The sequence below is a fragment of the Bos indicus x Bos taurus genome, chromosome 19, assembly GCF_003369695.1.
Source record: "Bos indicus x Bos taurus breed Angus x Brahman F1 hybrid chromosome 19, Bos_hybrid_MaternalHap_v2.0, whole genome shotgun sequence".
Taxonomy (NCBI): domain Eukaryota; kingdom Metazoa; phylum Chordata; class Mammalia; order Artiodactyla; family Bovidae; genus Bos; species Bos indicus x Bos taurus.
In genome coordinates, this window is record NC_040094.1 from 14,582,529 (window position 1) to 14,605,814 (window position 23,286).

The 23,286-nt window shown below is 38.5% G+C and overlaps 1 protein-coding gene across 5 annotated transcripts in view; it reads right to left on the reverse strand.

Annotated features, from left to right (window-relative positions):
- ACACA (acetyl-CoA carboxylase alpha) overlaps positions 1-23,286 on the reverse strand; it is a 286,691-nt gene that overhangs the window by 88,122 nt on the left and 175,283 nt on the right. For all 5 annotated transcript variants that reach the window (XM_027518132.1, XM_027518130.1, XM_027518129.1 and 2 more), the window contains 8 exons: positions 18,961-19,017; positions 18,670-18,714; positions 12,504-12,545; positions 11,233-11,448; positions 10,185-10,340; positions 7,389-7,592; positions 2,435-2,590; positions 523-669 (listed from right to left, as the gene is read on the reverse strand). In XM_027518132.1, the coding sequence (XP_027373933.1) occupies positions 523-669; positions 2,435-2,590; positions 7,389-7,592; positions 10,185-10,340; positions 11,233-11,448; positions 12,504-12,545; positions 18,670-18,714; positions 18,961-19,017 (1,023 nt within the window). The remainder of the gene's footprint in view (positions 1-522; positions 670-2,434; positions 2,591-7,388; positions 7,593-10,184; positions 10,341-11,232; positions 11,449-12,503; positions 12,546-18,669; positions 18,715-18,960; positions 19,018-23,286) is intronic.

The window sequence follows — 23,286 nt, forward strand, 5'->3', positions numbered from 1 at the left end:
CCAGAAATATTTCAAGGCTTTTATCATAGAAAAATCTCAGAATCTCAAACATGTACAAAAATAGAGAAAATAATCTATTCCTGTGTTTCTATCACCTAGCTTCAATTAACAACTCATGACCAGTCTTGTTTCATCTGCACTCCCACACGCACATCCCTACATACTTTTGAAGCAACTCCTAGACATTAGCTCATTTCATCGGTAACTATTTTAGTAGGCATCTCTAACAGAAGACAATACTCTTTTTTATAAAGCAAAATTGTAATACTGTTTAAAAAAATGTAATCTTATTATCACACCTGAAAAATTAAGGATAGTCCTCACTGTCCAGTCTGTGTTCTCTGGCTAAAGAATTCTGCCAATAGGACTACAACTTCTACTTCAATAAGACTAGACTACTTCTACCAATGCTGCCTATGCCACTCAGATCTTATTTATACTATTTAATGACCACCTCCTTGGAAAGTTGGTATTCGTGGGCACAGAGATAAGAAAGTGGGGAGGGGAATCTCCAGGACTTGCCTCATTTCCTCCTGGAAGCCTGTTCATGTGAACCAGTTGACCTTGATCATCCAACACGAGCTCAGTGTACGTCAGTATGTCTGAAGGCAGAGGGGGCGGTGGAAGGAATGCTTGGGAGGACATAGATTCCCAGAGTTTGATCAGGGACTAGAGGAGGAGAAAAGTTTGACTAATCAGTAACAATCAGCATTTCAACATGAACAAAATAAATATTAAAACATGGTCAATTTAGTTTTGCTCTTTCTCTTCCAAGCATTCTACTGAGCATCTAAATGTTACACCAAATTCTAGAGTTCTCATTCTCCATTAAAATAGACTTGTAATTATTTTTCACATAACATTTTTTACATGCCCCAAATCAGATGCTTTGCCAATAACATTAAACTACTGAGGGATCATGAATCAGTAGGAGACCATTAACAAACACAATGGACCTAACAATGTCCTGGGAAAATTAAAAACTAAAGTAGCAGCAACACCTCTTTAAAAAAGGAAGAAAAATCCTAGAGAAACTTAGCCATAGAAAAATAACCAGGAAACTGACTGACACTCAGCTAATACAAAGCAAACCCAAGAACACAAGGATAGAGTTTCTACTAGAGGTTCAGGGGATGCATGCTCTAGTATATTTTCAAAGCTACATGTCCATACGTGGGAATTAGCTCACTAGAGGTGGATGACTGTTTGTACATATATAGATCAAGTCTGCTCAGATATGAGAGAACGGAGACACACATCATTTTTAAACCATTCTGATGTCCATTTCAAATTTCATATTACCAAAACGAATGCGGCATGAAGTGGGAACTAGTTCGGTTGTTTTTCTGCTTGACTCAGAGCAGCATTTAAATCCAAGGTGATTCATTCATACCTACAAGCCCAAATCACTGTGCTTACGTCTATTCTATAGGATAAATTATATGGAAAGTGATTTCTGTTTATGGCGCCAGCACTAGGGAACAGAATCAACACTCAACTTATAGGCTGACAGTACTAGTAATACTGAATGAAGACAGCTATGTGTCGAGAGAGAGACCTTGTAAACAAATGGCTACATAATGGAAATCTCTCGTATTTCTGAATAATACAGGAATTACAAATAGACTATTTACTAAGACCACACATATTACTTTATTAAAATTCAAATGTAGTAACGCTGGTATTTTTGACTAGAAGAGTTGGGAAAATTCTATATTCATAGATTTTTTTTTTAAGGACAAATTCAGTATTCTTTTGATACCTTCTTCTTTATCTGTTGCATTTTCTGCTGGTGATATACTTTTCTTGCCTTCTATTGATGGAAGAAAAATCTGCAGCCTAGACATGATTCACCATACAGATCAAAGGAATTTATTTTCATACGGAGGATGAGATTCATAATGTCGTATTTTCTCACACTAGTTTTTGTTCCACTGTAATAAATCTCCCACAAAAGAACTGATACTTTAAAATGTGTACCATGCACTCTATATCCATTTGTATATGTTATATACTGATTCTCATCATATTAACCTAGGCTATCAGTTAGAGACCTGGGTTATTTTGGAAAATGAGAACCAGAATTTCAAACCTCTTTTTGACTTGAATACAGGCTTTGGAAATAGACACCTGAAGGTAACTCCTCACAGAGGTCATCATAAACTACCATCAGATGTGCGTAGTCTGTTTACTCTTCTCTACTCAACAGAGGCCTCTATCCTCATCATTCTTCCTGTTCATTCATAAAGAACCATCCACCATCTGAGCTAGCAGTCTCAACCCCAGAAGACAAAGAAGTGAGAACAGCGTCAAGACAATTCCTGCCTTTTGAAAGTGTCCTATTTCAGTGTAAGCTGTATCTGATGAAAATTCAGGAAAAATCTTGTCTCTCTGGCACACGTCAGAGCCCGCACCCCCAGGTAGCCACCTTTACCTGCCGAAACATTTCTGGGATGTCATATATGTATGTTGTCCCTAAGGACTGTGCCTGGAACCTCTTGGATTGAAGCAGGTCTTTGGTCACGTACGGAGTGTTGATTAACATTCCATGTAATGGTCCCTGTTTGTCTCCATATGCCTGAAACATGATCTGCAAGAAAAAGAGGATGGCATGGGAAATTAAAAGACAAGAGAAAAAAAAAAATCACATGAGTTGCCTAGAGGGACTTTTTTTCCACAAATGCTATTTCTTGAAACACATTTTTGGTGAGTTGAATAGCTAAGATACACCTCTTAACATTCAGTACACGGTACTCTCGCCTCTACAGATTAACCAACTCCAAAAAATGGTATGTAACCAACCACAAATCACACGCTCCTCCTCTCACTTTTGAATTAGTGGAAATCAACGAGAAAGCACCAGAGTAAATTTCATGTTTCAGAGACAGACTGATAATGCTTGCCTGTCAAAATGACTTGAATCCCATATTCAGAAACAAAGGTCAACTAACCAACTAAGCAGTCCTGGTATTTAAGTTGAGGAACAGCTAGGCACCAAAGAGAACTCTGTTCTATCTTCAAAGATAGAAGGCCAGGTCAAGGCTCTACCGGGTCACCTATACTTTATAGTCCACTTCGTAAGTACAATTAGCTACACAAAGGCTTCAAAGATTTGACACAAGTAGATTTTACCCATCCATCTAGCTAGCTGATTCTTCTGATCTCATAAGACAGAGCCTTTAGTAAAAAATATATATATTTTATTAAATATAATACACATATATATATATTTCTCCCAGTATACTGTGTCTACAACTAGTAAATAGCTCCTACAATACCTATATTTGTCACATAATAAAATCACACCAGTTTTTAATCATTTTAACTCAAATACTTCTAGAAGAGTACCTCATATTTCATATATTTAGATAGTTTTATTTGCTTATGAATATTTATAAGGGATGCCATTATTTCAATTCAATTAATATTTGTTGAGTGCCCAGGGCTTGTATGACACTAAGCTAGGCACTTTATGCATGAATACATAAAACATAGATTCCCAGTGCAGTGAATACAAATGGACACTGGGAAGTGAGGGTATGTGTGTATACCCACCTATCTCTTCGGGCCTAAAATATATAAGCTTAAGTCTACCATTAATGAATAGATTTGCAGGCCTGCTAAATAGGCACCAGGAGAGGATGAGGTATTCTCCTAAATCCTGGGTACATTTCAAGTAAGTAAATCGTTAGCCCTTTAGATCAAAAGGAACAAACGTGTTCTACTTACTTGTCAATCAGGTCCTATTCTGGGCAAAATCTGTTGTGGACTGCTTAAAGACCCACAGAATCGAGCTCCCAATCCTCTTCCACAGAGCTAATGATGAAAGTCCCCAGGTGAGAGGTAGAATTAGCAATGTCTTAGTCATATGGGAGGCAGAAATAGAAATGTTCCAAGAGATTTGAAGTTTTAAGTGAGGCTAGGGTGTAAGTATGTAAAAACTGGACTTAGAGGAAATAACCCAAGTCAAAATAAGGGGAGGAGAAAAAAAAAGCAAAAGCAATAGGTTCTTGAAACTACTGGGTTGGCCAAAAAGTTTGCTTGGGTTTTTACATAAGATCCTATGGAAAATCCAAATACACTTTTTGGCCAATCCCAATACATTCCTGTCTTACTAGGAAAGACAAGACCAACAGGTACAGTTTTTGCAAGGTCTGGAATAAAGTCAAGCTGGTCATTCAAGCAACATAACCCTGTGGACTGAGAAAGCAGGTTGGAGAAAGCTCTCTGGGTACTTTCACTGCTGGCGGGAATTTAACGGGGTTAAATTAAACTTACTACGCCTCAGTAATTGTACTCATAGATTTACTCAAATGAAAACAAATCTACACAAATATTTGGAAATCAATGTTCACAGCAGCTTTACTCACAATAGCCCAAACTGAAAAATAAAACTTCAGATGCCCATCAACAGGTTAATGAATATAAAAATTTTGGTATATCCATAAAATGGAACACTACTCAGCAACAAAAAGGAGCATACCCATGATTCATACAACATGGATGATTCTCAAAAACACTACGTTTACCACAAGGAGCCAGACACAAAATAGCACATATTGTCTAACTTCATTTATCTGATATTCCAGGACAGGCACAAATTACTCTATTGAATTAGAAGGCAGATTGGTGGGTGGCTAGGGCTGAGGAGGGTGCCTGACTGCAAAGGAGAACAAGAGAATTTTTGAGGGTGTCAAGTGGTCTCTATCATGACTGTGATGGCGGTCACAAGTGTGTACAATTTGAGGATAAATTAAACTGTACACATAAAATGAGTGCCTTTTATTACATCTAAGTTCTATCTCAATAAAGATGATTTTGAAATGTATATTTCTCTCTTACACTGAACATTGGAAATCAATGGACTTATGTAATGGATTACTCAAATCTCCCTACTCTGACTGCCTGACATCAGTGCTCAGGATAGCTAATACCACAAAGACTATACAAGGAAAGTTAAATAAAATGAAACTCAAGCCAGTCAACCTTGCTTCTTGTTGACAGAAAGAATGAAAAATTACTCTTGAACAAGAGGTTGATAACAATGGATGGCCCTGGAAGTCTCCAAATGATAGATAACATAGATAACTGTTGTAACAGATACACATTAGATATATTAGATATATTATATTAGATAGTTATCTATCTATGTTACCTAATTCCATTTTCTGCTATCATGGCCACAGTCATTAAAAATTGATAAAGTATATACTTTACAAATTCATGAACATATGTACATATTTTATTTATCACACACCTGTTACCAGAGGCCATCAAAAGGGCTTCTCCTGGAAAAAAATCTCTGATCCCATACAGTCTGCTCCCTTAGAACCATGGACTTATTTTTTAATGGCACAAATCAAATCATACAACAGAGAAACTAATTATCTGTCTTCTTCCATCATGGGTAAATTTCTTGAGAAGAAATATCACTTTTTACCTCTGTATCCCTACTGCTTGATACATCGTAAGTGGTCAATAAATGTTAAATTAATGAACAAACAACTGAATGATACGCATGGTCCTATGCTGTTTTAGACTCGTGTAATGACGCACTAGAGCACAGAAAGGGGAAAAATAAATTGCTGATAAGCATCAAGGAGGCTTTCGGAGTGCCAGAACTGAGCTAGAGGCTTTCTTTTGTTAGCTCCCTCCTCCAGCTGTGGGCTCTTGCACTCGCACTTGCCAGTGGCCACTGGATCTCAACTGAAGAGCCGGAGGGAGACCCCTTTCTCCAGGGCTTCCTAAATACACAGGACCCATGGTAAGAAGGGAGCTCCCTCAGGCAGAAGGCAGCTCATTTATTTTTCAAATACTTGTGCCAAACATAAGACACTTAGTCGTGTCTGACTCTTTGAGACTCCATGGACTGTAGCCTACGAGATTCCTCTGTCCGTGGGATTTTCCAGGCAAGAATACTGGAGTGAGTTGCCATTTCCTTCTACTAAACCCTGAATAAAGGCATTTGTGCCTCTCATGCCCCTGTGTCACCACTGGCCAGCATGAGGGAAATCTCAGAGCTTTCTAATAAAAGAAAGGACAGGGGGAGTAGTTATGAAGAACAAACATATTTATCAAAAACATTAAAATCTCAAGTGGCCATCTTATTTTTCACAAGAATAGACCTGCCTTGAAGCCATTGTAGAAGTTAATTAAAAACATCACTGCCCATGGAAAGCTTTGACTGAAAATGTCTTTAAGGCTGTCTTGAAAAACATCAAATGCAGCGAAAATTATTGAATACTCTTTCTCTTGCTCACCCCTTGCACTCTTGCGCGCACTTTCTGTTTTAACTGTTCACTTCTCACAGGATAGATTTCGCTGGCCATCTAAGTGGGAATCAAAGCACGAAATGAAAGGTCGCTCAGACAACTGTCCAAGCCCAGAGTTTTAAGATTTGTCTTCAAAATCCTGGCAAAAAAGTCTTTTCTTACTGCTGTTCCCAGACTTAAAAGGACGTAGATAAAAACAAGAGACACATAATCTCTTCATCACCCAATACATAGAATAGACCGAGATCTTATGTACAGATACAAAGGAGCAAGTTCATCCTTTAACGACAAGAAAGGCACTTGCCAAGTTCCGGCCAGAGACCTAAAATTAACATCCCAGTTCTTAAAAAGATGTGAATAATGGTGAACGAAGCTCAATCCTGTACCATAGCCAATGGCCCAAAGATTTAGAAACTAAGGTGATCAAACAGATTAAAAGGGAATTCTCTGTTATCATAGAACCAATCTACTTTGAAAGTCACTTTTCATTTTCACATTCTCAATTCTTCTACCTGAAAAAATAGGTTAAAGTTTGCCACTTTGCTTTTTTATAGATATATGATACTCTGAACTCTTTGAAGGCAAGACAAAGTGTATAAGTGCAACAAAGGGTAAACAAGATAAAATCTCTGCTTGATCTTGCTCAAGCTATTATTATATTATGTTGAAACTTCTTTCTTTGAGATATTTCCTACTTCAATAATTCTCCTTCCTTTCCTTGCCAAGGAAATTCTCCTTCCTTCCTTGAGTGGTCTAACTAGGCTGAAAACAGGAACAAGGACAAATCAGATCAGAGAAGACAAAATTCTTCAAGCAGCCCAAGAACCCTAAATCACACAATGACTCTGGAGTCAGGTTCACTTGGCACCTGTTAGGGCTCCCCAACTCATGACCAAAGGTTAAGGGTTTCAAAACATTCAGGATTATGACAGAGGCGCTGCTTATGAGGCAAATGAAGTGTTTCAGGTTCATGCAACCATTTAAGCTGAGCGAGGATAACCCCCACTAAGTGGAAAAATGGGATTTGTGAATTTGGGTCTTTCTGTAACAAGGACAAGTGGCTTCTCTCTGGGGGAACCAAGTCAAAATTTTGAGGAGCCTGCTTAACTACTGTACCTGTGCTGTCCTGGAATCAGTCACTTCCTTGTACAGGCTGATGTCCAAGTAATAGCCAGACTCGTTCGTCAGGAAGAGGCGGATGGGAATTGCTTTTCCAGTTGGTGTCAGGCGAATGTTGATTTTCAGTTCTGCCTGGAGGACACGCAGCTTCCACAGCCGACTTCCATAGCGCATCACCATGCTCCGCACGGATTCCTCAATCTGACACAGACACATCACCAAGCACAAAAATTCAGTGCCTTGTAACCAGCACCTGACTCAGGTCTGCCCATCTTTGGGAAGGGAGAACGGGAACAGACCCTGGTTTCTGGAGATGTGTCCTCCACGTATTCCTTCCAAAAAGACACACAGTTTCTCCCCAACCCTACGCTTAGAACAAGTCAGGGACAATTTCATGCTGGCCTGGCATTTGAGTGGTTTTCTCTGGCTCACAACACCCAAATCTGTGCAACTCCCTTCCTCTTTCCCAACTGTATTCATATTCTATGCCAAAGATCTGCAATATCTAAAATTAGAAGCCATGGGATTTAAGAGAAGGCCCCAAATAAGAATAAAATCTCTAGTTAAACCGCTATTAAGTAGCATTTATATGCATGGTAACTACGTTTCATTGCACTTTCAGGACCTTAAATCAACATAGCAATTATCACCATGAGCTTTTTTCCATACAATTTTATTAAACTTTATAATATATGTTTCTTGGTAAATTGCACAAATTAAAGAAAGGCAATTTGTAGGTGGTGCTAGAATGTTCTCTCTAAACAGAGCTCTGAAGCTAGGTCACTGCTAAGTCCAACTAGGATTTAACGAGATGGGGCAAATGCTCCCTCATTTTTCTTACCTTTGTACCAAGGCAGCTTAGTGGCCCTCATTTTTAGGGTTTGGTGAGTTATTTTAACCAAATGGCCTTAGATGTGATTTTTCCTTATTGACACACTAAAGCAAAAAAGAATTTTTTTATTCCCAATATGGCTATAGGCAGCTAAGACATACTACTCAAAACAACATTTTCTTAAATGAAGTATCTCTCTAAAATGCTTTCTCAATGTCTTAGAGAATTTTTTAAAAAATCTCATGCCATCCTTCACTTGTGACTCTTTGGAAGTATGTGCCACTCTTGTAGTTTATTTCTGCTCCGAAGAATTTCAGGTTAAAATGAGTTTCAAGGAGTTAACATCTCTATTCCTACACTTGCTTGTTAACCAAGAGATATCTATCCATTCTTTTTTTTGAGGGAACAAAAGTCAACAATTTCTAAATAGAGGAAATTGACAGCTATCTATGATTAGAAAGACAGAGTTAGGGCATACGAGCATTTGGAGTAGAAACAGAGAGGCTGACAGCAAAAACTCATTGAGGAATGCTAAGTCATATCTACAAATATACTGATAGAGTGTCCAGGGCACGTTTTAACTCTCCTAGTTTCATCAATCCCAGGATGCTCAAGAGAACCTTTGCTTAAACCGAATGATGAGACTTTGTGAAACTCAGTAAGTAGCCCTGACCTCGGCTTTCCTGGCAGACAAGGCAACTAATCAGTAGTTTGAGTCTAGAAGAAAAAAACAGTAGAAAATGATTTCTCGGGTCTTAGACGCTAAGTTCAAAAAGCAAAAGTCCATGCCTACAATGGCTCTTGAGAAAGAGGTCTCCTATTCAAATATACTGGTTCTCCTATTCAAATTCCACAATATCATAAAAAGGTTAGAGGGAGTGGAAACAAGAGAGCAACCCGTCTTTACTACCCCTGGGATAAAAGAGTACAGAGTCCCCTTGCTTTCCTTCCTTAAATTATATGGAATGCATTTTAGAATAGAGCCTTGGGGAACAAACCAAACATTGTTATGTGTGGAATTCCACATCAACCAAATTTTCCTCTGTGGAAAAATACTAACGAGAAATAGGTTAGACACTTTGGGAAGGTGTATTACTGCTCAAAGGCCATCAGATGACCAGTAAAAAGAGGCAGTAATTTTGCCAAAATCCCCAATAATAGCAAAGTTAGTTATACTAGATGAGAAATCCTAGGGAATTAAACAAAATAGGACTGCTATCATGGTAAATATCGTAAAATATCCAGTTACCAATGGAAGAAGAGGAAAAAGTTTTACATTTTTGTACTGCTTATAAGTGACTATCAAGATAACATCAAACTACCTTCAGTGTTTTAGACCTTATACTTAAATGGATGTATTTAATTATATACAAATTATATCACAAGATTTTTAGTGGCTTATATCTCCTGCAATACAATGGACTAGATACACTTTTAAACTATATCCATGAAAGCAAACAAAACTATGAGTTAATATTTAATGATTACATTAAAATGTATGTATCAATGTAAATTAAACATAATTATAAGTTAAAAACGTAAATTAAAATGTAGGATTATGAAATTTCTACTCACAGCTAAGTCTCATGGTAAATTATGATTGCTTTTAAAAATTTTAAATCACTGTGTTTAAAGGTTATTTACTCAGAGATCACTACAGCAAGGGAGTCAGACACCATCACATGCTTTTCAGCAGAAATTCAAAGGCAGGTAGTGGAGAAGTAAAGCTTCATAGTAGAACAAAGAGACACCTTCAGTTTTGAGGTATGCTTTCAATGGTTATATCAAATTTTTGATATCATCCCAGAAACCCAGTCCTAGAAGCATTCTGTAAACTTTAAGGATCGAGGGTTCAGTCACCTGACCAAGAAAGTACCTGTTTCCAGGTCCAAGTGCAAACAAATAAGAATGACTCTCTCTGCTGTGTTGGCAGCTGAGTGCAAAGCTACAGAGAAATGTACCTTCGATGGGTCCATGATGACTGTAGGAACAAAGTTGAGGAAGATGTGGTTGCAGTCAGTCCGGACATTTGTATTGTTAAAGGCGACTTCCAACTCATCCATGGCTTCCAGGAGGAGCCGCTCCCCTTCATTTTGTAGATATTCAAAGGAAGCTTCCTATGCAGGAAAGAAAATCACCATCAACATTAATGTTTTATAGGGTTGGCCAAAAAATTTGTTTGGGTTTTGGCCAACCCAACTAGTCATAAGGCTGTTATGTAGATATTATTTATCTTTCTTCCTGGGGTCAACCCAAAGACCACAGGCAGCAGGGGCTAGCAAGGGTCAGATAAAGAGTTCCCAGCAGCCCTTCCTCCTGCCTGTTCGGTACCATTTTCTTACAATAAGTGGAGATCCTGGGCACCCCCAGAGCTGCAACCCTAGTAGGGTCACAACTGCCAGACAGAGCAGCGTAGAAAGGAAATCTGTTTAGAGAGGAAAAGTTGCAGAAAGGTTATGGCTATGGGATGCAGGAACAAGTCACAGACCAGCTGTGTACAGAAACTATCCCCACTTTTAGACAGGTTTACCATGGAGTCGTCTCTAACTTTTCATTTTATCCTCTATCATCATCCAAACTTCCCTGTGGTTTTTCTGTTCGCATGCTTTTCCTTTTCTCAAGCAAGTACTATCATGCTTCCATTTCCAAGAAAAATCAAATGAAAGGGGAAAAAAAGCCCTTAATTGCACGGAATATTTACCTCTGTGAGAGAAGTGACTCTTAGGCTTCTGGTGCATATTGGACAATAGGATGAAAGAGAACAAGAGCCTTGATTCAGGAGGAAAACCTGATTTTGAATCATGGCTGTGTCTCTGTCCCTTCCCTCAGAGATAACTTTCCATTAAAGTACAGCACCCAGGGTCTTCTCTGGTGGCCCAGCGGTTAGGACTCTGTGCTTCCACTACAGTGGGCATAGGTTCGATCCCTGGTCAGGGAACTCACATACTGCAAGCCGAGTGGCATAGCACCCCTGCCCAAGAAAAAAAGAGAAGAAAGTACAGCACCCACCTTGGTGACCAGATCAGAATGCCTGATGATTGCACGAACAAAGAACCTGTAGTCTGTCACTTCTGTGCCCACTTCCACCTTGGCTGCCCCAAGATACAAGTGCATCTTGTGATTGGCACACGGGATGGCAGTAAGGTCAAAATTTCTCATCCGGTTCAGCTCTAACTGGAAAGCTAGGGCAGGCTCCAGGTGACGATAGATACGATCTTCCTCAAACTGAATACAAGAATTGGAGGAAAGAACAGCTTACAAGAGGCAGTTACAAAATTATATTATGAAATTGTATATAAAAGAAATGCTTAAAAAAGAAACATAAGCCATGTTGTGCCAAGGAACCAAAGGGGAAGAAAGAAGAGCTACATACAAGGCAACTGCGATAACTGACGTAAGATTAGGCACTAGAGGCCCTGTTTACTTTGTAAGCTTTCATCATTTATACTCTTACAACTGGTGATGCTCTCCATTAAAAACAAACAAAACCCCCCACCTAGTCCCTCAGAACTCCTCTAGCATTTAAAGCCTTCATAGCTCATTTTTTTTTATACAATTAACCAAACTAATTCACATTACTATCTATTTCACATACCAGTGTTTTAGTTTTATCCAACTAATCTAAAACACGTATGGGCAGGATCCATGTCTCATACTCTTACCATTTCTGGCAGACTGAAAAAGGACACAGGAAAACAAATGTTATATAATATTGAAAAATAGGTATTTGGCTATGGAATATCCTGTATCTATGCATAATTATTCATATTTCTTTTTTAAAGTTGCATTTACATTTACTGTATGTTTTGCTGAAGCCAGATATGTTTAGAGTACATCTCCATAGAGTAAATGGAGAGAGAAAGCCAAAAACATAAGCTAGTAATAAGAAGAAACCAATGTGGTCTGAAATTCTGTATTTTAAAATTGAAAAATGCACATAAACAAGCCTTGATAAATGAACTGTCTGTGGGTGACGAGAATAATCCAATAACTATAGTAGTCCTTTCATATTACATCATTAGGATTATCCTAATGGATGATTTTGAAAGTTATCAGTGTCTTCGGTAGGTCAGGACATTACAGTGTTTCCTGAACCAAACTCTTTTGGAAGGGAACTTTGTTTAGTTCGAAGATATATGTAAGACAAAGGGAAGTATAAGTTCAATTAGAGAAAGAAGATGGTAAGAACATATGGCACAGATATACTACTCTTGGGCTTTTAAGGAAAAAACAAAGATTAAAAAAAAAAAAAAAAAAGAGGAAAAAGAATCAGTTCTTACCTTATCCCTTGCTCGGAACGTGAAAAATTTAGGAAATTCTCTCTGCATTAAAGAAGGAGGGAAAATGTGTCAGTCTTTCATAGATATGACTCTTTGGGGATAAACACATGGTAGAGAAACAGTCAAGCATCCAGAAGACAGTTGCCTAGAAAACACGATCCTTACCTAAGCTTAGTCTGGAGAAAATGAATGATTCTCTGGGTAACTGTCACTTTGACCCCACTTACAAATTTGAGAACCACCACGATACTAACCCGACTAATAGCTACCCTCTTCTGGGGTGAAAAATGGTATTTTTTTCATCTCCCAAGTGGAAAACGTCTTCTTGGCTGCTACCCATGGCAGAAACTGGCACATAAGACCAACGCGTCCTTATACTGCAGCACTGCAACAGTAGTTACTGGATTGATTTCCCAAGTTTCTCCTTAAGAGACTCAAAGTGTAAACTCACCAGAGAACATAGCATCCCCAATCCACGCTTTTTTTCCCCCTCATTCCCTCTCAAGTTAATAATTTCAAAGGTTTAAACAATAACATTTCAAGACAAAGAAAAGTGTGAGATATTACTTTGGTCAGTAGCCCTCTATGTCTAGGAAAGAACAGGGTGGATGGAGCTAGTGAACATGCAATCATTAGGTCTTACTGCTCTTTTGCAGGGCATTACCCAAGAAAGCAACCAATTTACTAGAACCTTATTAATTAACAAAGATGAATTCAATTAGCAGAGTCCATTAGTTTCTGAAATTTAACTTATTAACACCAAATACCCCTGTTTCTCGGATGGGAAACTCTACTGGCAGTGTTGGAATCAAGTCATTACTATTTGCCTCCATAGGAGGTTTCATTAAGGCATCTTCTTCATTATGAGTGCAATGTAATCAAACACTTATGGGTACAAGGCAGAGAGACCAGGACTAGCTGCCTAAATACCCGTCAATGAACTTCAGGAACCATGAAGGAAACATGAACTGAAAGCCTTGCGGGGGGCAGGTGCTCTCATGTGCTGACCGTCGAATGTTCTCAACAACCTCTCTGGAAGAGTACTGCTTTTTTTTTTTCAAAGTAAGTTTTTATTGTTGTATAGTTGCTATGCAATATTGTGTTAGTTTCCACTGTGTGGCAGTGAATCAGTTGTACATATACATATATCCCCTCTTTTTTGGAATTCCTTTCCATTCAGTTCAGCACAGAGCACTGAGGAGAGTTCCCTGTGCTACAGAGTAGGTTCTCACATAGTATCGTTAGTGTGTATATGCCAATCCCAATTATTATGACCCCGGAACATGAACTTGGGTCTAAGGCTAGAGCCCATGCCATTTCATCTCTACCTAGCAAGTATAGGGTGTTAACTATTTATTCTTCTTTTTAATCCAAATTCCTTATTTAGAGGACTTCTCTTTCAAGAACCATGCTTGTTTTTGAGACAAAAACCAAAAACCCCAGAAACTGAAATTAAGGCTTTCAGGAAAAAAAGGAAAAAAAAAAAGGGCAACATTCATGGTTCTTAAATTTATGGAAAACTTCTTGAATACCTTCCACAGGTCTTACACTTCACTTTAACTATAACTTGCTCAGTTAATAAATCTTTTTACATTTTCCTTGGCATTTTAACTGAAAAACAGCTTCTAGGAGCCTGTTTAGCAAGGCCAGCAAACCACTTGTCCAGGCGTGGGTCTTCAAAAGCCCTTTGAAAGTGGATTTTACACAGCACTGATCTTTTACTGATGATGTTTTGTCCTAAATAATTCTCTAATTCCCCTGAACGACAGTGAAGAGCATGGGGATGACTTCAAGGTTAAGCAGGAAGATGTTGAACTGAATTGTCAGTAGATTTCATGCTCCGGGCTTTATACAGTCTAGTTTTGGTTTTATTCTCAAGAGGTATGGCTTTCAGAGCATTAGCTAAAAAGTAACATGAGTCAAAAAAGAAGGGTAACAAAGTCCTTCCATGAGATTTTTCTGAAAGAAAAGTAAAGTAATGATACAATCTTTTAATCACATATTCTTCAATTCCTTCTTAACTTTAATTAATTCGTTAACCTAAAACAGTTACTTAGTATACCATTTACACAAAAGATGAGATGACATAAACAAATGTTCTTAAACTTTTGAGTAAATTTTTAGTTCCACAGTGAAGTCCTCACTAAGCACAAAGCATTTAGAATAGGAGATGGCACGAACTTCCATGCAATGGTAAACCAGGATTAATGAGCAATTCTCTAAGACAGGGAAAGACTTTTGTAGAAAATTGCTTTTTTTTTTTTTCACTCAAAAGTCACAGAAATACAGAAAACACAGAAAAGAAGAAATCCCAAAGTCTGATTATAGTTTTAGTAAATTCCTTCATCCTACCGCATCCTCATACAGCCAATTTTTCCACTAAGGCATTCAAGCTTACTCCGTCACTAATGTAATTGCTTTCTAGGCATTCTACTAGTGTTATGGGCAAATATCATAATTGAATGTACACAAAGAAAAACCCTCTTAGTGTTCTGGTACCAAAAAACAAAAGAATGCAACATTTCTCTGGAAGAAATTATACCCCTGCTGTGTTCTAATCAGCCAACCATCATCAAGACAATCAAAATAATTTGCCTAAATTAGCCAATCAAGACACCCTGCAAATCAGAGAATGTGAAAACCTGCAACAGAAAACATCATAGCTGATTATGATACTAATAATCGTGTTAAAAACCTAATGAGATGAAGAAATTGGAAGCTTGCTGGTACAATTCTCTTTTACCTCAACATGCTGAGAACTAATTATATAGACTGTAATTAAAACAAAAACTCAAACCAAACCTTCTGAAAAACTAATAGTTGATCCACTAGCAAACAGAACTGCCAATTTTTTCTAGCTTTATTGAGATATAATTGACATATCAATTTTTTTTTTTTTTAAAGAAATGAACTACTAACCACGATAACTGTTTTCGATAGTGGGCTCTTCAGGCAAAAACAATCCAAAACACTTAAAGTGGGAGTCACTCACATAAAAATCAGTAAAACTGCAATTATCTCCTAGGTGATTTACAGCAGAATTTTTAAAAATCTCATGAAATCTTACAAATAAGAAACAAAAGGAAACTACAGGTGGAAATCTGATTTAGAATCTCATCATGGTTTCTGGACCTCATGCTCTGTTTGGGCAGCCAAGTAGAAGAAAAGATCTGAGAAACACGCATTTTAGCATCCTTAACAAAACTTTGCTGGAAAAAAAATATGCAAAGCTTCTTAAAGTATACTACGTATGTTAGAATTAAATAGCATCTTCTGCTGCACTTTTTGGAATTCTAGATCTGAATGTGCGTGATACAAACAGAGACTTAGTACTCCATAAAACTGGAGAACAGCAACTTAATATAGAAATTCAGAGAGTCTTCTTTTGCTTTCAAGGCCTCAACTTTTTTTTTTAATATGAAGAAGATATTTACAAGGATAGACTTGCTTTTCCTCAAACTTACTGTTTAAATACCAATGTTAAGCATTGATAGTCAAAGTCCCATTATGGGTATTTGCTTTAATTAAATGGTTATGGAAACAGACTCAAACACCAAGACGCCTTAACGTTGGTAACTACTGCCTGCTCAGAAGAATGGTCTCCATGTCGAGCCAAGACACTTAGGCATCAGCAGACATTCTGGTGGACAGATCTCCGGAGACTGTGTTGATGGAACAATATTGGAAATAATTCCAGCCTTTGCTGCCATGTGAATAAACACCTAATATCCACACTCTCCAGGAACCTCCACCCGGCAATGTTCTGGTCCTGAAGCAGCCCAAGAGACGACGACTATGGACAGCATGGCTGCCTCCTTCCACACCAGCCATGTTGTTCTTGAACCTAACGTGGTAACCTTCCTCCTCTCCTTGCCCCCTCCCGCGCACGTCTCCTCTTCTACTCAATAATATAGGGATTTCACAGTGTAGAGCAGGGGAGGCTACATACATAACAGTGGATTACCAGGAAGCCACAGAGATCAAGGGATTCATCACTAACGTCCCGGAAAGCTTCCTCTTTTTCACACTACACTAACTAGGGGGCAAGCGCACGTCGGATGACACGACAGAGGCCAAGCGTCCTTCAAGCCACCACCAGCGGAGGATCTCGGAGCAGCACCATGACGGTGAGCCCCAGATTCATACAACTCCTGCCAGGGCTTCCTGGCTATGGCAGATCCTGGCCAGAGTTCAGTAATAGTCACCCTTGCCTGCTGCATAATTGCTAATCATGTCTGAGGGGCCTAACATAAAAACACCCTAACTCCTCTGCCACCCAATTCTTCAGGGCAAATCCAGTCCATACCCGAACCTTCATGTTCTCTGCACCCTAAAGCAACGCTTACTACACTTATGACAGATCAAGTCACTTGATAATTTAACTGATTTCCCACTTCTTGCCACTATAAATGGAAACTGGACAATGAATGATTGGGAAGACCACCTGCTGGGCTCATTTCCAAGCAGATCTTGCTTATACATGTCTCTATTCAACTGAAATCAGGAAATATTAAGAGAGCAGGGAGAAAAAAAAATGTTTCAAAGCTGTTAGGTGTTTTCTAGGACAAGATGTAGATTCAATGATAAGAAAGTGTCCCCCAAAAATGTCCGTGACAATTAATTGCTTTGGCCTTTAAAAAAAAATTCAGTGGAGGGTTTTATCACAGAATGCTGATTATAGAAAACCAGTTAGTGTGCAATAGACATGAAGACTGTAAGGAAAAGGGAAAACAATTTTACAAATTCAGTATTACTCCTCAGAATAATATATACTCCAAAGTCAGTGATGAAAGAACAAATCAGATAAGCACTTAAGAACCTAGCCCGATACTTTTTCTAAATCCAGGGCCTGGCTCTGGCATGTCTACCTGAGTTCTGATCAGCATCTACCAGCCACAGTATTTATTCGCAGATTCTCATACTCTATCCCAAAGTATCAATTTTATTCTCTAAGCTCCTGATTTTTCTTCCTAAAGCCCCAGGGTTCTCTTTAAGCTCCTCATACTTCTCCACTGCCTCCTGTCTCCTATCTACAGTTATTGATTGATATATATCTGCACTCTGCTTGATTTCCTGACATCAGTAACACAGGGGAATTGTGGAGTCCACAACATTTCCTAAAGCATTTCAGAAAATCCTAGCTCTTTAGCCTGCAGGCTAGGCTCTCCTGTTTCTCTATAGACTAGACCAACAAGGTGAACTGTGAAATGGAAAACAGAACGGCAAGTGTTAGAGACCTAACAAACAAAGGGGTGGTAAAAGCCACCCACACACAGGTCTTTGGGTTTAGAAGTCCTTTCCAGCATCCCAAATGTTACATTCACTACAAACAAGTGAGCAGGGCTTGAAAACTAACTTAATTATCTTGATTGCTAAAAACAAAATAAAATTCTCATCAGAAACATTAAGACTTTGTAAATATCCTTTGGAATCTTACTTCACCATATTAGGAGGAATTTTTAAAGAAATATTTTGACTACATTCAGCCCTTTGAGAAAATGACATCCTGCCTGCAAACTGGATTTTTGACCTCTCTGCTATAATGATACTCAGTATGCTCATACACAAATACACCATGGTTCAGATACCAGGCTATTTAGTGAGTTCTCCTTATTCACATTTTTCAATAAAAATTTTAAACTCATAAATATTAATAGTTAATTTGGTTACATGGGAGAACCAGCAACTTAATTTTTATTTATTTCCTCCTCGTAGAATTAACATAAGACAAAAACACTAACTTGGGCTCTGTTAAGGCATTTTAAATAATAAATGATTGTTCCTCAGAATTGGCAGATCTCAATAATAGAATCTGAATCCATCTTCAGTAGAAGTCAAGACCTCAAGTACGAGTGGCAGTCTTTGACTACTGATTCGCTGTGTGCGCAGAAGAAATTACTAGTTAGCGCCTGCTTCTACTTTATTCATTTGGATAAATGCATGTGCTCACTCTTAACTATTTCTCAGAGATACACTGAGAATTCATTATACGGGGAAAAAAGTGGGGGGAACCTTTTAGTCTGAATACTCTGTAAAAGACCTGAATATCCATTCTACTACTTTTTCAAAGTAGAGGGACCAAATATCAGACCAAGCCTTCTAAAAATAACCAGCAGCTAACAGATAAAACAGTAAGTGATCTTTCATCATGGTTTCTCTTACTTACATGAAATCTCTGATCCACTTCATAGTTGACTTGTTTCCTGAAATCCTTTCAAATGAAAGACAGAAAGGAAGGGGAAAAAAAGCAGAAGGCAATTAGAAATAAAATTTAAAAAGAATTGAGTAAAAGGAGATGACAAACTAATGCTTTTCTTGATTAAATTTATACTGAAACAGTTATTTCTTTACATAAATTCTACAAGTAAGCATATGGTTATCATTCCATTTTTCACTTTTAAAGTTCTAGCAGCAGCGTAAGAAATATTACAGAGGTACATAATTCACATGCCAATACCTTTTGTGCAACCAGGAAAGTAAGGCGTCGGATCCCATGTTCAACCAGGGTAGCTTTCTACAAACAAACATGTAAAAACAGAAGATACATGAGACCACCATTCATCCTAAATGTTAGCCTATTCAGTCCTCAGAAGGCCCTGATTGGGCTAAGCGTTCTTTTTGGATATCTATATCTTGACTCGGCACCTTCACACTTGCAAATAAATAAGTCTCAACCTGGCTCCTGGGAATGAGTCTTACAGAATAGGTTTTATATATTGATCTGGATGAAATGGGAAGAGAACTATGTGGAGGAGAAAGGGTCATATGGGGTCATCTAACTTCTCTAAGGACTCATACATATCAAGGTAGACGGTAACACACTTTCTGCTTATAGAAATTGCACTGTTTGACATGTATTGAAATGTGAAGAACAATACTGATACAGAAGCTAAATGAAATCAGTACAGGAAAAATACGAAACTTCCACAAAACAGAAAACTTAAGTCCTAAACTGTTATTTAGACTATAGACATCACCTACCATCTGATACAGCATTCCTGGAATTCAACCTAACAAATTCTAACCTTATCAATTCTAAAACATTTCCTCCTTATTTTATATGGAGGCATTTTTTTAAAGGATTCTGTTTAAAAGTTGTTAAAAACAATGTCTAATGGGCATTTAAATTCAGTGATTATTCATATTTCTGCTTGGCATAGGCAAGCAGTATATTAGAAGTCAATAGGGACTTCCTTGGAGGTCAGTGGTTAAGACTCCACACTCCCAAAACAGGGGCATGGGTTTGATCCCTGGTTGGGGTACTAAGATCCCACATGCCTCATGTGTGTGTGTAAGACATTCAGTTGTGTTCGACTCTTTGCAACCCCAAGGACTACAGCCTGCCAGGTTCCTCTGTCCATGGTTTTTCTCCAGGCAAGAATACTGGAGTGGGTTGCTGTTCCCTTCTTCAGGGGATCTTTGCAACCCAGGGATTGAACCCGGGTCTCCTGCATTGCAGGCAGCTTCTTTAGTCTGAGCCACCAGGGAAACCCTACATGCCTCAAGGCATGGCCTAAAAAATAAATAAATAAAAAAAAATAAGACGATATGGGCTGGGGTGGGAGGGGGGAGGGAGGCTCAAGAGGGAGAGGACATATGTGTACCTATGGCTGATCTATGTTGATGTATGGCAGAAACCAATACTGTAATTATCCTTCAATTAAAAATAAATAAAATGACAAAAACACCATGGTAAAAAAAAAAAATGTTAAAAAAAAAAAAGAAGTCAACAGAGACTAGCAGTTTCAAAACAGTTCCTTCTGTGAGTCTGGGGCCTTGGGCTCTAAGCCTTCCTATATTCTGTCCTGCTCACTCATCTCAAAAGGCAGAGAGAAAGAAACAGATGAATGAACTAAGTAAAAGACATGCTCTTACAGGTCCCTAATAAAGAGGGGCTACCCGGCAACAAGCAGAAAAGCAATCCCACTTGTTGGATGATCTGACAACATACATGAATAACACCAATAGAAAAAAACCATGCCGACTTTCACGACTCACATCCGGACTTTACTTTGATCATACACTTGGCTTAACTCTGAGAGATATATTCATAAACCAATTCTTAACTTTCTTGATACTATATATATTTTAAATCCAAACTGGCTTCCCCCTATAAATAAGCATATCCCTGGGCCATTCCCTCTTATTTTTCCATTTTTTATTATGGCAATTTTTAGTAACAAAACTAATCAACAGCATAAGCAAAAGTAGAAAAAATTAATTTCCTAATAATAAATTCCTAGATCAGATATAAATAAATTTTGGTTTAACTACATTTAAAAATGATTGGTACGGGCATCATATTCACTAGTGTAAATAAGCAAGTGTTGATACTACAATAAGAAAAGAAAGGGAAGAAGAAAGGGAAGAAGGAAGGGAAAAAGGGAGGAAGGGATGGAGGGAGAAGGGGAGGGAGAAGAGGGAGGAATAATAAGGTGGGGTGGGGCAGTGGTGGCTCTCTGATTCTGTATGCCAACGTATAGAAACATTTCTTCTGTCACTAACAAAGAATTCCACTACAGCCAACTCCTTCGAAGATAAGCATCAATAGCTATGTTCCGGCAAGGGAAGAAAATAACTTTAATAATGCCATGATTTAAAATCAAAATTGTTATTGCTTTAAAAATTCCACAAGTGGCTAACAATAACAGCAGAGCAACAGGATTCTGATTACATTGTAATAATGCGGGGCTCACAGCAAGTCCACAGCTATTACCCAGCGATTAGGCGTCAGCACCTGGAGAAACTCCATTTACACTGACTGCTTCAATCTCCTCCACAAGTCATTTACAAATATATGATCCTAATTTCTATGAGAGAAAAAAAGACATGCTGGGACTAGAAGATTATTTGGACAATTTGGATCAACCTATTTGATAGTTTAATGTGTGCTTTAAAAAAAAAAAAACTTTTTCTAAACTGCTAGAAGCATGATTATGAAGTGAAAAACAAAACTAGTTATCACTTCATCTTTTTAACTGTTTTTGTTTCCTTTTCTTTTTCTATTTTTTTAAAAACAAGTAGGTGAAAATGTTTAATATTCCTGGGTAAGCACGGTACGTGACGCATAGCTTCTCCAGGCTTGGACCGTTGACACAGTCTAGCCTTTCCCTACTGAACAGCCACAGGCAAAGACTGGGTTTCTCTGTGCCTCAGTTTACAAGGCCAGTCAAGGAAAAAAGAAAATTTCTTATCATCACTTAATGTTACAAATAAACATAGTGAAAATGGAGAAACTGCCTCTGTAAATCAATGTGTGCTGACATACAATTGATATGATTGTAATAAAAAGCCTAAGTGGAGGCTGAAACAATCAAATGTGGGGAATTAGTGCTCAAAACCTGGGAAGAAACTCTGATAGATTACTTCATCAAGCACCAACATCAGCAGCCAAGCACAATACTAGGACTCTCCCTGTCTCCTTGGTCACTGGTCTCAGGTTAATTTTATGCGATCACGCACAAGTCAAGGACAAGACAGAAGGTAGATTTCTCTTCCGGAGAAAAATTCCCAGGCACGGCCTCCGACTTTGACTTCTCTGGAAGGACCTTTCCTCACTACAGCCCCACATTCCAGTTCACGTGCTATGAAAGCATCGTGGGGAAAATGCTAGGACACAGGTTAAGCACAAAATTACCATCTTTTCCTCGGTTTGACCATTAGCATGGCAGGATGTGAGCACCTGTGGCACTAAATGTTTACACTGTGGGACTTTTAAAAATCTCTCGGACATCACTGATGGTCCAGTGGTTAAGATGCCATGTTTCCAATGCAGTGGATGTGGGTTCAATCCCTGGTTGGGGAACTAAGATCCCACATGCCACAAGGTGTGGCCAAAAAAGAAAAAATCTATTAAGTTCTTTATGACAAGCACTACGGGCTAGATGCTTTCCGTTCAAAGAGCACACACTGTGATGAAGGGCAGCTGAGGAAGGGTACACTGGCATCTATCATACAGCACAGACGATCATTTTGAACATTAGACTACAAGCATCTGAATGTATTATTTATTAAAGTGCCTAGATCTGTGCCCCCTAGAGCCGGTATCAAAGCCTTAAATTCTAGTTTTTTTTTCTCTATCACCTACCAACTGGTGATTAAAGGACTTTAACCTCTTTGAGCTTGAGCTTTTCCCCACATGTATAGTTGGAATAATTCCTGATTAACCCCATGGGATTGTAGTAAGGTGTTAATAAGTTAAAAAATTTACACAGGTGGTCTTTCAAAATTAAAAGTATTATTATTGTTAATCAATTTATACTGACCAACTAGAAAGCCAAGGGAGGAAAACACATCTTAGTTAAGGCTACACAGAGAAGCCCTCATAAAAGAGGGAAAATTGGAGACAGTTCTTAAAACAAGCAGGATTTAGATAGAAAGGGGGAGGGGGAGACAGGAAGGAGAGAAGGAAGAAGGAAGAAAAGTAGAAAACATTCCAGATAAGGGGCAGCTGAAGAGAGCAAGCAGACAAGGTGGATGAGACAAAGACCTGGGTCTTTTCACGGAACAGCAAAGGCTAGACTGTGGGCCTTCATTAATAGGCTAATGTTAAATAGTAAGGCAAGGAGGTGCCCGGAAGGTCAGAGAGAATCACTGTCGAGTGCAAGGGGGCACCTGGACATCTGTCTTTGTGCCCATCAGCAAAATGGAGACTCTCTGGAGGGGATGCGTGAGGATCAGAAGTAAACCTGTCACAATGTCTCAGTGAGGTGAGGAGGGGTCTAAACTAGAGAGATGGTAGTGGGAATTAAAAACTGAAAAGAAGGGGGCTGGAAGCGAAGGG